The sequence below is a fragment of the Coturnix japonica genome, chromosome 3 (genome assembly GCF_054131305.1).
Source record: "Coturnix japonica strain WE chromosome 3, WE-NBRP24, whole genome shotgun sequence".
Taxonomy (NCBI): domain Eukaryota; kingdom Metazoa; phylum Chordata; class Aves; order Galliformes; family Phasianidae; genus Coturnix; species Coturnix japonica.
The window spans coordinates 31,541,695-31,557,517 of record NC_140665.1 but is presented as its reverse complement, the minus strand read 5'-3'; the positions used below and the strand labels follow the sequence as shown (position 1 = coordinate 31,557,517).

Sequence of the window (15,823 nt, the reverse complement as noted above, 5' to 3'; positions counted from 1 at the left end):
AGGACTAATTCAGTTCCAGCAAGACCTTCACCGAATTAAAAATCCTAAAGGAACTGGCCCTAGGAGTTAAAAGAGCTCACAGCTGAAGGGGGGATACTGGATGGGTATTAGAGAATAGCACACAATTACAGACATATATGAAAAATTCTGAATATAAACTGAATTTCAACTCGAAAGATACGTAGAAAACAGAACAGCTTAAGGAAAAGAAACATAAGAAAGAAAATATAGAACAATTAGCAATGAGAAAAAAAAAAGAAAAAAAAAAAGACAAAAGATGAAACTAATATTGCTGAATTCAACAGCTTCTCTGCTCACATTCCACTTGCCCCTCCAGGAGTTAACTGTAAGCAGAGAACAGGACCAGGAGAAGAATAGGTCTAGCATTTAATTCTCATTCAGTAAGCCATAATATATTAAACAGTTTAAGAGAACGTCTGTAATAATGCATGAGTTAACGATTTGGAGATCATCTATACCAAACATGAACTGAAACCTCAGTTGTGCTGATAGAAAATATCAAAGCCCCTCAGAAATAAGTATATATTAGTAAAGAACCAGTTAAAATTTTCCTTAGGCAAAGTGAGGAAGCCAGTTTCTGCACCAGCAATCAATACAGAAACAAGGAACTTGACACAAAAAGGGAGAAAATTCTGTCAGATAGGCTCATCTTACACAAGCTAAGAAAATGTTACATTGCCAGTGAGATGAAAAGGAAGGGTTTAGGTCTGAAACAGTGTTGCTTTCACACTGAGTATTCATTTGTTCTGAGTTTCTCATCATGCAGACAGTCCAAGCTCTCCCTGTATATCTGATCTCCTGCTTCAGTCAACAGAGCCCCTGTTCAGTTCACAGGATTCCTGCTTGTGCTCAAATATCTTCTGCCACAGGAGATGCCCTAGGTTTTCCTATCACCTCCAGTTACTGGCTGAGAAAGGTACAGACTCTAGAAGACCACATGTATTACATACGACATCATACAAGTACCTTAGAATATCAAAAGGTACACAATAGTTCTCCAACTCCTACATGGAGAAGACAAGTCCCACACTCACCTGTAGACACATATAGTGTACATACAAGTATAACACACCTGGAGATGAGTAGTGCCCTTCAAGAGTGAACCGGTAAGTACTTCCTAATTGACCACCTGTTAGTGATCCTAGTGCTTTTCTATTAACATTTTTAAGACGTCACTTCCTTGTTATTTCATCACACAGCCTTCAAGTATTTTAAAGGGGATTATAAAAAGGAGATGAATCAACTTTTTACTCAGGTAGATAGTCACAGGACAAGGAGGAATGGTTTTAAGCTCAAGGAGGAAAGGTTTAGATTGGATGTCAGAGGGCAATTCTTTACCAAGAGAGCGGTGAGGTGCTGGAATAGGCTGCTCAGAGGGGCTGTAGATGCTGTCCCTGGAGGTGTTAAAGGCCAGGCAGGATGGGGCCCTGAGCAACATGTTCTAGCAGCAGATCTGAAGGTTGGTGGCCCTGCCTGTGGCAGAGGAGTTGGAACTCAATGAGCCATGGGGTCTCTTCCAACCTAAGCCACTTTATGACCCTACTGTCTTAATTGTATTGCACTGTTTTCTGTTCATGCGTTGTCTTGCCTATTTATTATTTTAGCCATAATTCTGTCTGCATACAATTTTGAGAGCCCAGTTCATTCTGGAAAGATTTCTTCAGCTCTCCTTCCCTGTTCATGGCGTTTAATGTGTAAAATACTGTTTATATAAATTTGCATCAGCCAGATCCAACCAAAACAGATCTCACATGGCTGACAGTCAAGTTCTCTTGAGTAATGAGGAAAATCCCAGCAGAAGGGAAAAAGGATAATCAGTTCTTATTCAGAAAGAAGTGGGCAGGACAGAGGTTACAGACAAGCAAGCAAACATACTGAGATAACTTTTGTTCCATAAGTCAAAAGCACACAAAGCAGTAACACAAGTTTGTAATGAATAAAGAATATCAACAAAACCACTTTTTTATTTTATTTTTTCCTGACAAGATAAACCGCTCTTAGAGGAATGCAACAAATGGGATTTGGCTTGACCTCAGTATAGCCGTTGACTTCGCCCCACATGACACTCCTCACAATCTGACCGTGGAAATACTGTTTAAATAGTTGCAGAATCATCGATTAAGTAGCTGCACAGTCATTAAAGCTGCTCCACAGAATTTTGTCCTGAACCCATTACCTTCCAACAATTTCATTCATGGAAAATATAACTTTTAAAATAAGTTTGTAATCTGAGAGAGGATGATGCATCCCCAGTGGCTCAATAAACCAGAGAAATGGGCTGAAATCAACATGAAACCTAAGAAACTTGCTGAAAGCACTCTACTGAGGAAGAAAAGAAACACATGATAACCAGCAATGAATTTGTTTTGTTAAGTAGAGGCACAGAAGAGAACATATAGGGACCAGAGTCTGAGAGTTAGCAGGCTGGACAAAAACATACAACCGTCTTTCAGGAACATATCAGCAGGAAAGTGCACAGGGCTTCAGCCAGAGCCATGTATCCAGTATGGACACTACACTTTAAAAATACATATATCGTGTCTCAAATCAGAAAGACTTCAGGAAACGAGAAATAAGCTGATAATGTGTGAGGGAAAGAAATTACACTAAGCTATTTAAATTTGCAATGTCCACATATCACTAAAACTACAAGTAATAAAATCTCCCCATCTATTTGCAATCCATGTACAAAAAGTATGATAACTATAAACCATACCAAAATCCCTTGCCTCCAACAAAAAGCAGTAGTTTACAAAACAGAAAATACTCAAGTAAAGACTCTTATATAGGCTTTCTCAACTAACCTCTGTAACATATCTCTTTACACTCATAATTCTTCCCTTGCTCAATGTGCCGGCCAGTACAGGATCTCACATCTGAAGTCAGACCGCCTACACCTCTCTCAACAACATGCAAGCTTTTGTCAGCAGCGTTTCTGCCAGTGAAATTGAGTTTATCCATCCTGTCAGTCTCTCAGTATGGTGGAGAGAAATGGACAACCATACATTCATGAGACTTTTATGGTTGTTTACATGCATAACTCTAGCTGAGAGGAGTATAGCATCGTTACCATGAGCAAGTGTCCATGGCTGTGGTCAGCCTACCAGCAGAAATGGCTGCAACTTATTGTCAGCAGGTGCTCGAGCTACAGCAGCTTAGTATCACCTTGCACTAAACAGTGATACTCAAATTATACACCATGAAGGTGAAGCCTGCCTGGAATTCCCACTTCCAGCACCCCATTGTTACATAGTGAATATTTTGGTCACTAGTTGCTATAAACCAAAAGGGAAAAAAAAGAAGCATAGAAATACAGCAGGGCCCACAGCAACACAGCACAGAGCCATAACACAGCCATCTCCGAAGCTCAGGAAGAATGAGACACCAAGCCCAAGAGTCACCTACTTAAATGAAACCATCTTTATCTAACCAAGTAGTTAACAACACGAGGAGAAATTAATGTCACTCTAACTTAGGTGGGTAAAAGGAACTCTGATAAACTGTGCTCCACAAGTGGCTATGTCTTTTAAGAGAGCCAGATATAGCAGGATTAGGTTTAGATACTTGAAAGATAAGTGAATTCCCAAATTAAGTATGTGAGAATAACATTAATTGCAAACATAGAAGCTAAAATGGAAAGGAAAGCTAAGAATACTAGAAAAGAAAGCAGTTCAGTGAAACTGATTAACAAAACAGCAATGCGAGGACCTATTGACAGAACTCAATAGAATGATCTTTTACCTGATAATGATGATCAGATAAGAATAAACCACATTTGCAAAGATTTTTTAATTACAGGAAAGGTCCTTGAAATTAATCCAAGTGCCCAGCTTGGAGGAAAATTATACAATAAGGCAAATCTGAGGAGTTACTTGAAACTCTCGTAATACTCTTATTGTCTAATTATTGGAGTTTAGCTTCTCAAAATTTTGGAGAATGCTTACTTTTCATAAAGGAAAAGACAAAGACTAAGGCCAAATGGCATTATTTTGAGGAGTGATGAGAGAGAAAGTAAATAGAAGACTATAGTTTTTCTGAGCAATAATATATAGACTGAAGCAAATACTCCCACCTACATTTCAGAATAGTCATTAAAGCATGGTTAGTGAGTTGCCTCACACGCTATAATAAATGCTTCATGGAATACTTCGGTGCAATTATATAGCTACAACTAATAATAAATGATTTCCATAGAACTATAAAAATATTAAAGAATATTTTACAAAATTGATATCCAGCTCCATCATAATGTGGGCACTTCTTTATAGTGAAAGACAGCTGTCTCTTGTGTTGGCTTTGATAAATACATATAATGATGCAAAAATTAATTTTCCAAACTTACCACTGATGACTCTCAGCACTCATGGCATCTAACTGGACAGCCTTTTCAGCCTTAGCCTTTCCTGTAAAAGGAATACAACATATTGAAAGATGTATTATACTCTTCTACATCTTTGACAAGTACCAAGAACTAAGCATTCAGATATATTCTGGCTGTAAGGAAATTTAAAATTCTCTTGCAAATATAGATGGACAATCACGGCTTTACATCATTTGCACTTCTATACGTGCACTGAGACCCCAACAAAATGGATACAACTTATTTTTTCTTAATCTATTTTATCAAGTCAGATGCAACTGAATCCAAGGACTAGACCGGACTACTGAAGGAGGCAGTGTTATTTGTAAGACCTTTAAAAGCAGGTTAGATAAACACCTGTCAGAATAAGCAGCAGAGCTGCTTCCTTTCATGGGTACAGGGATTAGCTAGTTGAAGTTCCTTTCCAGTACAGACTTCCATTCGGTTCTGCTTTTAACTGAATAAAGATGACAGAAGGTGGCCTGATCAAACCCACGCACCCAGATGAGATGCTTGCTGTTTGCACAGTTTCAGCTGCAACCAATTAAGCCACATTGACATTTCTGTATTACAAGTTAACTTCATAAAAACAAAGAGCAGCATACACAGTCCTCTAACCCAATGGAATGAAAAAACACAAAACTACTGCCAGCTCCCCTGCAGTCTCAATCCCTCTGCATCACTTCCAAAAACAGAGATGAAAAGGGTTGCCACCACCCACCCCTTCACAAGAAGGAGCAGAAGGAGGCTGATTACCCAAGACCTAATCCCTCTGTCATTCCTTCTTGCTCCCTGTCTTTTGCTATGCCATTATCTTCCATCAGGAGAGGCTACAATTAGACACTGCTAAAAGCAAAAATCCAACAACAGAGATGCCTGCTGTAAAGTAGTTTGTGTTATAATCCTCGCAGAAATTCCCACATAATGAAGCCAAACTGCTACTAAAACAAAGACAGCATCAATTAAGTAGTTCAGAAAGCATGAGTATTTGTGATGAAAGGATGGGAACAAAAAGATAAGGTCAGAGACCTTGGCATACGCATAAGTTGGCTACAGAGTAAGTAATAACAGCCCAGGAGCACGACACTGCCTTTAAGGATGACAAATTGCAGCCAAAGTTGCTTTTTCAGTGTTGTCCTTCCTTCTGACAGAAAAAAAATTAACAACCTACAAAATGTTAGAAGAGTCACAAAAGACTGAATTACATGAACTTGAAATACACTTATAAAACCTTACTTTGGTGCAGCAGAAAGGGAGAGGCAATGGAGAAATAAAGTATAGAGGGGCATTCCCAGATACAGACAAAGAGATTAGCATGAGAACAGTGTGTTTGGAAAGACTGGAGGAGAGTGATACATGTAGAAAAGAAGTAGGCTTTATTGTAGTCAAGAGAAGAAGATCCAAAATAAGAAGGGATACATATACTGTCCTTCTTGCCAATATGAAACTAGACTGTAAAAGAAAAGGAAATGCTCTTAAAAGCATCGAAGAAAAAAAAGCTGTGAAGGAGAACATTGGAACATTGTTAAGGCTAAGCTATCAAACAGGATACATGGGGAAAGATACCTGGAAACAACATCTTAAATTGTCATACATGTGAATCTTGAAAAAACATCAACAAGAAGCAGTTCTATCCCCCGTACAATCATAAAAGAAACCGCTGATTTGCAGGAGTGCTACTTTGCCTCAGAAAAACAAGTCTTCAATTTGCTTTTCTTCTCTCTCTCCCGAAGGTGTAATTAAGAAACTGTGCTGAAATATTTTTTATATTCCTTCATTTTAAAATTATGATTTTATATTCTGTTTCCATCTGATTCTCATCAAAATGAAGATTTTTAAGGCATCATCCATAGCCAACAGACTTACACTGTAACCAACAAGACTTTTTATCTACCATTTTTTATATATCTCCAGAGATGAAAGAATGGACTGAAGTTGTGCAACACGATAGGTCTTGTGCAAAATATTACAGTACAAACACTCTCATTTACTAGATTGGATAGGAAAACCTTACCAAAGTTCAAAGCATGTTTCACTACATTCAGAAGACATAGTACATAAGCATTCTACTTACCGTCAGAAGCATATTTTTTCTTTTCCTCAGCATCAGTAGCCATCTCAAACATATCTCCATAAGCGCGTGCAAGTCTCCAAAGGAAGTCCACATTGTTTTCATACTGAAAGTAGAGAACAGCTTAGAATCAGATCAGACTGTGATTTACACAGTTTGCTTTAATAATACTTAGAGTGGGTTAGACAAACACAGCATAAATATTTGTTATTTTACATCCTTTGATACTACTTTAAATTCACATGAGAGCCAGATATCAATTTCTCACTGCCAAAGGAAAAAAATGGTTTGGAAATACCTCAGACAAGCTAAAGAGGCTGCATTTCAAAAATCAGTTTTAAAGTCCCTTTTTTTTTTTTAAATTAAAAATATAAGGGTAACCCCCTGAAATCCAACAGATTCCTGAATGATGTGATGTGTACTTTCTTTAGATTTGAAATGAGGATCAAATTCACCTTGCAAGTAGCATTTCATCAAGTTGCCTGGGTATTCCAGTACATAAATGAAAATGTAATCAGAACTAATCATGCCTGTCAGAGAAGAAGAAAATTGATACACTGAATGGAGTGCTGACTGTCAAACACTTTGGAATTTTATCAAGACTTAAACAAGTGCACAGTAAAGTGTTCAAAGAAGAAGTACACATGAAGACTACCATAAAGGTATAAGCAGACTACAGGCTCACAGTTTGATTTCTTCAGAACACTTGGTCTGGTTAATAACTTATTCTACAGGACTTCCTCATACAGGCCATTCTAAAACCAGCAAAAAAAAAAAAAGTTTCATTTACCTAGGAACAAAAAAAGCCCACAGTATCTTTCTTTATTGAACACAAAAACACACAACCAAACAAAATCTCTAAATTTTTAAGTCTAGGTGGGATATAATAGAACAAAACTTTCACACCCACCCAATGTGAATATTGGTGCAACCTTGAAATATTTATTTTCCAATATATTTTCAAAATAAGTATGAAACTGCACTTTCATATCTGTGTGCATCTTAATGCTTGCATTGTTCACAGAGGTGGTGATAAATGTAAGTTAACAGCAACACAATACTAATACCTTGGCTTCTTTCTCAAGTAGCATTTTGAAGCTCTCCTTTTTATCATCCTCTGAACCCTTGTGCAAACTGTCCACCTCCTGTAGGAGATTAAATAATTCATCTTCCAGCACAGTGGTATCAGGTGACTTCTTACACCCCTTCTCTTCCTCAGAGTCTCCTTCAGTATCAGTATGAGCTGTAAGGTAACTGAAAATCACAGAAAACAATAACTATCTTTTCTAAAAATACTGGCAAATCACTGTGAAATTAAAATGCAAATAATTCAGTGCAATTTATTCCTTTTGTCCAAACCAAAAAGTTTTTATTTATGAAATCAAGCTTATAATTATTACAGAACCTTATTACAATTATAGTTTCAAACTGTCCTGCCTAATCCCACATCAAAAAATGTAGAGACATATTAGAAACGTGTGTCCTTGTGCTTCAAATGCAGAACACTTTAAATCACTAATGTGTAATAAGACATTCTCTGCAACCCTGAACACTTTGTAGACCTCAACTTTTTCAACTCTTTACCTCAATTTCTCTACATTTTGAAATGGGAACAAGCTTACTAACCACGCTAGAAGTGCTGTGAGAATCACTTATACAATATTCTCTTAAACACTTTCAAGATCTAAGTGTAAGCGATAATACATGTAAACAAACTGATAACAACGATCCTCTGTACATTCTGAAGGTTAGAATATCTGAAACTGGGAAAGATCTTATAGTAATTAATTACGCTCCATGCAGAAGTACTCAGCACAAGGCAGTCAAGGGCAAGGAAATATTGACAAAAGTCGTAAATATCACACAGAGATAAGCAGTTGGCCTTACTGTCCAAAGTGATGAGCATACATTAGGGCCCTCCAGTTTCACACTGGAGCAGCTGAATAGCATTATATTTAAAAAGTAACCACTTCATCTATTATGAGTCCCCACCTCACTAGTCAGGCAACCCGGGCAAACTCCTACATTGCTCAGGAGTCACAGGGATAAAACAAGAGCAAGATAATTTAATTAAGTATTAAACATCATTTCAGCATTTGGGCAAACAAGAAACAAGTAAATCATTTTCTGTTCTGCTTCTGATTGCGTTAATTTTCTTACTAGCTCTCTGTTCAATCCTTGTCATGGTTGAAATATTTTAAGCACAAAACTATAACACATTAAGAAGTCTATATAAGACCTCTAAAAAATAAATAGCTATGATTTTTCCTATAAATGTGGGTAAACTGTTTGAACTGAAGGTAGTTTTATTTTAAGACAGAAAGACCCTCCAGCCACTTATGTACGAAATAGGAGATACTACTGATATAAAACTGTTATAAAAAGAGATTGATAACTGATTCCAAAAACCAGCTAGCAGGTTTACACATCTGTTCATATCAGAAGAGCAAGCTGCATGTTATGAAGAGCTATACTAAGTGTATGTAAATACAGAAGCAAAGCAAAGATTTATTTCAACACAGTCCAAAATCTCCTAGAGTTTAAGGAATGATGAAAGTAAACCAAGAAGGAAATTAGAAATAAAGGAAGAAGAGTTATTATGGTTTGCTTTTCAAATCTTTTCTGTAACTACTCTAACATCTGCTATTTCACCTGGCGTTTTACCAGATGATAAACAGAAAATGGTAAATGGCTGGATGTGATTGAATTGAGAACAGCCTTGAGGAGAAGGACTTTATAGTGTTGGTTGATAAGAAGTTCAACATGAGCCAAAAGTGTGGACTTGCAGCCCAGAAAGCCAAGTGTATCTTGTGATACACCAAATAAGAGATGGCCAGCAGGACAAGGGAGGTGATTGTGCCTCTGTACTTGTGAGGTCCCACCTAAAGTACTATGTCCAGGCATGGGGCCCTCAGCACAACAAAGACATAGGGTTGCTGGAGTGGAGGAAGATCATGAAGATGATCAGAGGGCTGAAACACATCTCCTACAAAGACAGGCTGATGGAGCTGCGCTTGTTTGGTCTGGAGAAGAGAAGGCTCCGTGGAGATCCCACTTCCTTCCACTACCACCTAGTGGTAGCCTTCCACTACCTAAAGAAGGCCTACAAGGAAGTTGGAGAGAAACTCTTTGCCAGCAAGTGTAGCAATAGGTCAAGGGGTGATGGATTTAAACTGAAAGAGGGTAGGTTTAGATTAGACATTAAGAAGAAATCATTCATGACGAGCGTGGTGAGGCACCAGAACTGGCTGCCCGAAGAAGCAGTGGACATCTGATGTCTGGAAGTGTTCCCGCCCACAGAAAGAGAAGCTGGAACCAAATGACCTTTAGGGTCTCTTCCAACCTAAATCATTCTGTGGCTGTACAGCCTTGAAAGTCTCTTCCAACCTAGACGATTCTATGTAAAGTGAATATTTACATGTGAAAAACACATTAACCAATACCTGAAAAACTGGAATAACTTTGAAAATATCTACACTCATTGCCAACTGTTTCAATCTTTATTACCAATAGATCTTTTTCAGAAGAGAACAACAGTGAGTGATAAGAATGTGAGGAGCAATGGTCAGTCAGCAGGACTCAGACCACAGAAGGCTGTTCAAAGTCCAAGAAGCAAACAGAAACCATGCTGTAGACTCATCACACTGTGGTTAAGCTGTTACAAAATCTGTACACACAGTATCACATTAAAAACAAAACAAAACATAAAAATAAAAATAGAAAAATGCGACTGAGCTATCCGGTATAAAACAGTACTGCGGTGTAAACTCGCTCTGCTGGTTCAACAGACTGGATCAACTAGTTGGATTGCCTTCTGACTGAGCCTAACCAGGCTCCATCCGTTCACAACACTCCAACTTTGAGACAGATCAAATACGGTTTGTTATCTCCCTAACAACTTACAAAATACTCACCTGACACAAACAATGCCCCAGCTAATTCAGTAGGATGGTGATCACATGCCACAGATTCATCTACATCAAATTGGCATGGACTAACAAGTAGAGTATACACAACCACCAGTAATGATAAACAGCCTTTGAGGAAACATTTGCCAAACCTGAGTCAGGTCAGCTGAAGACTGCACTGGAAAGAAATGGGCAGCGACAATAGATGAAGAAATAAAGAAGAAATTCTTAGAAGCAGGCAAAGAAAAACATTTTAAGAAAAGAGTTACACATAAAACATAGGAAGTAAAAGGATTTACTGATGTAAATCTTTCTGGTGACTGACATCAAATGTGATTTGAAAAGCCTGGGTGACAGGCTTGCTGAATGCTGGTGCCAAATGTTACGCTGGTTTCAGTGCTTCATCAACACTGCAACAGGGATGAAACCTCATCAAAATGACAAGTGAGATAGGATTAGGGGAAATCGTCCAACATAGGTGATCATCTAGACACAATGTGTTGTTATACTTCCTCAAATGGCCAAGAGGAAGTCTTAGTGAAGAATAGAAACTGAAACAGTTAAAAACAGAATGTAGAACAGACTAGAGAAGGTGAGCTCTTGAGTATTCACTCAAGATCTCATTAATTCAGCATATCTTCCAATCAGGGTAGCTTTTATTATATGAAAATAAATACAATTTTCTTAATAGAAAGTGTTATTTTTCCACTTAAAGAAATATACAATTTTTGAAAGGCAATAATTCAAATCTTCTCTCTCCAAGGTGTTGAATATCAACAGTGACATTGGGAACAGACCAGAATAGATCAAAGCAGTGAAGGTCACAGCAGGGACTGCCAGCATCAAATGTTTGGGGGGAGAGGAGGAAAAAAAAGTAATGATAAAAGCTGGTGTAGTCATTTGGAACAATTCATGTATCATTTAAAACCAGAACTGCTTAACACAAGCAAAACCCTATCTTCTGGATCATAAGAACATTGCTGGGGCTGTGAAACACGTTGCACGTACTTTATCCTAGATAGAAAACCAAAAGTGAAAAAAGGAAGTTTAATCTGTAACTAAGAACATTATTTCTCTAGTGCACAAGCCAGTAGCTGAATGCATTGCCATGCACAGACTTATGACAGGACAGCATAAAGCAGAGCCCATGGCATTTACACACTTAATGCACATGAAGTAGTAAAGCATATCAACTCAAAAAAATTGTGTCCTACTGTCTCTTATAAGAAACACTCATATAATGTGCATCACTGCCACTGAAGTTAGATATGACCTCAGAGAAACCTACCTATAGACATCTCAGCTGTACGCAAACCAGGATTATTGACCTATCCCCATTTACAAGAAGAAGAAAAAGAAACTTACTAAACTGAAATAAACTTATTTTAAGTATAGAGAAGAAATGTGAAACAAGTACATAGAGTAAAAGGTGTTGGGAAGAAAATATCTTCCTCTTTTCAAAATACATTAAAAACCGTCATTGAAAAAATTGCATACCCAAATGACTAATGCTATCTACAACCTTGAATTATCATCCTTCCTTCCAGCTGTACGCAAATACTCATTAGAGAAGGCCTCTCCTAAGGACACACTCAGTGCTCTTGCACACTATAATCACTTGTATTAGATCATCCCATCGGTTCCTTCGTCACAAAGAACCTGAACAGACAAGTTTCCTTGGTTAGTTCCCGAACAGCAACGCATCACTCCTGACAAGAAGATGTAATGATCTCAGTGTCAGGTGTGGAATGACAACTATACTGTGCGTGTGAACCTGATTGTTTGTTAACTGGTACTTTAGACTCATCTATAACTCCAAATATTTTATCCTCAGTATAAAGGCCTCTGCAAACCAACCAAATTATCAAACAACGTGAGAAACTCAGTTTATGGGCATCACGCTGCCTATGCTACATATGTAAAACACTGAGGAGATGTTAACCAGAAAACAGCTGCTATGAACACACTGAATATACTACATGTAAATTTCTAATCTATTATAGCAAAACAAAGATGTAATTACGGGGGAGTAATGTCATCACCATTTCCACATTACTACTGTAGGGTGTATTAGGCAACAGATGAAATTACAGAAGTAAAGTTCACCTCCTGAACTCCAGGTACATCTCATCCTTCAGCATGTTCCCCAGCTGAAGCCTAAAGAAGACTTCATTAACAGCAATTGGACTGTGAGCTGTGACCAAAGCAAGGAACTTTGAACCTTAGAACCCTAAATCACTCATGATTAATATTAAGGCACTGGGAAACATATACAGTAGCAAATAAACACGGCTGCCACATGTACATACTTTGCATTCAGATATAACTTCTAAAGCATGCAACACCTTTTGGCAGAGCACTGTACTAACTCATCTTTAAGGCTCACAGGAAACAATTACTAAAAGTATTCCTGAAGTCTGAACCAGCTCTGTCAGAGACTTAAACAAGCCTATTGCATTGCTGATAGTGCCTATAAATCACACCATTATCCTGAACTTTGCTTCTCACTGCACAGCTATGTAGCAATACAGCAGCAATCACAAGAGTAGCAGTCTGTATTGGACTTCATGTTGGACCAGCTTCACCACAGTGAGGATTTACAGAGGGGTCACACAGAGTTTTCTCTGATTAGAAAACAACTAATGTGATCTTCTTCTGAAAAGTGAAATAGAAAATACACATAAAACTTTAAAAGGACTACTGCTTAGAGCGCAAAGCTTCACTTACATAATGATGCAACTTGCACTGCATACGAACTATAGCAGAAACAAAATGTGACCAACTCACCCTCCTTCACTTTCCGCCTCCTCGGAGCTGGTAGCTTCTGTTGCACCAGGTGCTGCCTCTGCTTTCCTCCGCCTCACTGCTCTGTGTAATGGACTAGCTCTCTGTATATCCCCTCTCCCCTGCAGCTCATCTCGAACGAGATCTTCCAGCTTTGGAATTGCTTCTTTCAGAAATTTCACTTCTCTCTTCAGTTCATCCACACTTATTAGCAAACCATTCAGTTTTTCAAGTATCTGTAGTTGCCTTCCATGTAAAACCATGACTGCTCCTTGTTCATTATGAGCTTCATGTTCCAAACCCACAGCATGAAGCTTATTACCTACATCTGTGAATACAGGCATGTGCACGGCTGCACTGGGTTTTCGGGTCTTGTGGTACCAAACCAGGACCAGGCTTATTCCAGCAGTCCCTGCCATTATGCCCAGTATCAATCCTTTATTTTCAAAGTGAGACATCTCTGCGCTCTCCTAAGATCGTGAGACAACAATAACAGGCAGAGTTAAAGACATTTTCCTGCTCTACCCAAACCACCTACTTTGCTTTTAAATCACAAAACGTTAAGGCCGGAATAATCAGTGCACAACTCCAGCAGCTCCTGCAATAACAGGCGATGTGCAGTGACAGCAAAACCGAGACAGCTGCGGTGTGTTGTTGGCGACAAGGACGCACGCTTTTGTATCTGCACAGCATCGCAGCTTTCACTTACAACGCTCCCCTCATTTTACGTTGAGTGTTTTATTGTTTTTAAAGGTGAAAAACTCGCATCAACCCGTATTCCCCCCTGCCCGGCGGTGTGTAGCTGTCAGGCCGCAGCGCAGCCCGCTCCCCCCGCTGCCCGCCCGCCCCGCACCGAAGCCCCGCTCTCGCTCACCGCCCCCCCGCCCGTCCCGGAAGGGTGAAGCCGGCGGTGGCAGCGCCATCCCCGGTCCCGTGTCCCCGCTACGTACCGACGGGCCTCTCCGGCTGCGGGATCGCTCCCCGCAGCTCTCCCGCCGCGGCCCAGGGGGCGGCGATACCCGGATCGAGGGGGACGGGCCTCCTCTGCGAGCGCCGGCCGGGCCGCCGGGCTGACGGCCGCTTCAACGCGGAGTAGGGCGCCGAGAGCAGGGCGCCGGGCCCGCCCTGCGGCTTGCGGCGGCACCGGCACGGCGAGCAGGGACACGGGCGGCTCTCCGTCCGGCCGGGGCCTCCCCCTGCGAACACGGCCGAGCCGCTGCTGCCTGAGCGCCCCGAGGGGTGCTGCCAAGGAAGCCCGCTGCACCTGCTTTGGGGCTCAGGTGGGGCTGCTGCAGAGCTAATGTACCTGTGAGCGTGTCTCTGTCCGGTCTGCCGGCTGCTGATTGCTACTGACTTAACCTTTGTTACAGAGGCAGTATTTCCTCTGTGCCTAGTGCTGCAAATCACGGAGGAACCCTGACCAGCTGCGGCAAGAGGAGCGGCCCTGGCACAACAACGTAATAGTAACTTGGCTGCCTGAGAGCACAGAGCTGACACTGTAGTTTGCCTCGAATCACAGAACTGTGATTTATGGGGGAGCACAATGTACTGTTCCTGTGGCCCATCTTTTAGTTGTGACATAAGACCTGTATTTCTCCCTCACGGCAATATTTCTGGTTCTGCCTCCTGCGCCTGGTTGTGGAAGAAGACCTGCTGCAGACAACCTGCTGTGCCCATTCATCTTCCTTAGTGCTTCTGGAGACCCTTGCACAACATCCTGCCACAAGTGTGAAAACACAAAACTCCTGTTCTTCTGTGTGACGGCCCTGGAAACCTGTAAGGAAACTATTAAGACTTGCACATAAGGAAAGTAACAGCTGGTCAACTGCTGGGATTTTCCTAAGTCCCATCACTCAGAGACAAAGGAATAAAATGTAGCTCTTAAAAAAAAAGCCAGCCCCCCAAAACATGCTAATACCTTTTTAAGAATGAACAAGGGATTATATATAAAAAACAATAAAAAGCTCATCCACCCAAATATTGTAGTCTGATAGTCTTGTATCTATTTCTCTTTACAAAGATTGCCCTTAAAACAGCTATACCTGCTGCCTAATTCTCTGCTAAGAGAGGACAAAACAAGCCTTCCGTGAGGCCAAACTACAACCTGGGAAAGACAAGAGATCTTCTAAAGCAGAAACATTAATCCTATTTCAATATTCTGCAATTTCCCAAGTTACAAACAAGTATAACCTGTTCATAAGTTGAGCTTTGTAAACATCTCAATTCTGTGAAATCTTTACTAAGATAATTTTCCAAAGAAGGGCTTTCTTTGTGATGGGAATAGAAGTTTTGAGTTGTGTAACCCATCAGTATTTAAAAATGGGACCAGATGACATGAACCTTCATGCTGATCGTATTTCAAATGTTCGGGAATGGTCATAACGTTTTGTTGGAAAACCTTTATTTGTATTTTCTCTTCTCAGCATCATTTTGCCAAAAATCTTTCTCTAAGCCAAGTAAAACAGGAAAGGTTATTATAAAGAGAATTAATGGGAGGACAAACACAGCTGAAGCAGATTATAGATGCAGAAAACAACATGAGTGTTTCCAAAGAGCTTCTAACGTGGCTCTCTAAGGCCTGTGCCCTGTGGCCTTAGAGAAGTCCTTTTCTTTCCAAACACAATAGCCAATAAGAGCTGCTGTCTACAGCTGCCATTATTTTCTCTGGATGCATCATGA

General features: G+C 40.0%; 1 protein-coding gene and 1 long non-coding RNA gene across 5 annotated transcripts in view; one reads left to right on the top strand and one right to left on the bottom strand.

The window, feature by feature from the left end:
- RMDN2 (regulator of microtubule dynamics 2) overlaps positions 1–14,574 on the bottom strand; it is a 40,279-nt gene extending 25,705 nt beyond the window's left edge. For 3 of the 4 annotated variants that reach the window (XR_014944696.1, XM_015857792.2, XM_085543246.1), the window contains exons 1-5: positions 14,095–14,155; positions 13,148–13,614; positions 7,520–7,706; positions 6,456–6,558; positions 4,364–4,424 (exon numbers count right to left, since the gene is read on the bottom strand). Coding sequence is in view for 3 of the 4 variants with exons in the window: in XM_015857792.2 (XP_015713278.1) it covers positions 4,364–4,424; positions 6,456–6,558; positions 7,520–7,706; positions 13,148–13,602 (806 nt within the window). In the remaining variant the exon portion in view is untranslated. Of the gene's footprint in view, positions 1–4,363; positions 4,425–6,455; positions 6,559–7,519; positions 7,707–13,147; positions 13,615–14,094; positions 14,156–14,450 lie in introns of those variants that run through there. The other variant, XM_015857793.3, reaches the window with a different exon arrangement.
- On the top strand, positions 14,291–15,122 carry LOC107311331 (uncharacterized). The gene is made up of 2 exons (XR_001553996.2): positions 14,291–14,424; positions 14,515–15,122. It is a non-coding gene; the product is annotated as an uncharacterized LOC107311331 (long non-coding RNA).
- The last annotated feature ends 701 nt before the right edge of the window (positions 15,123–15,823 follow it).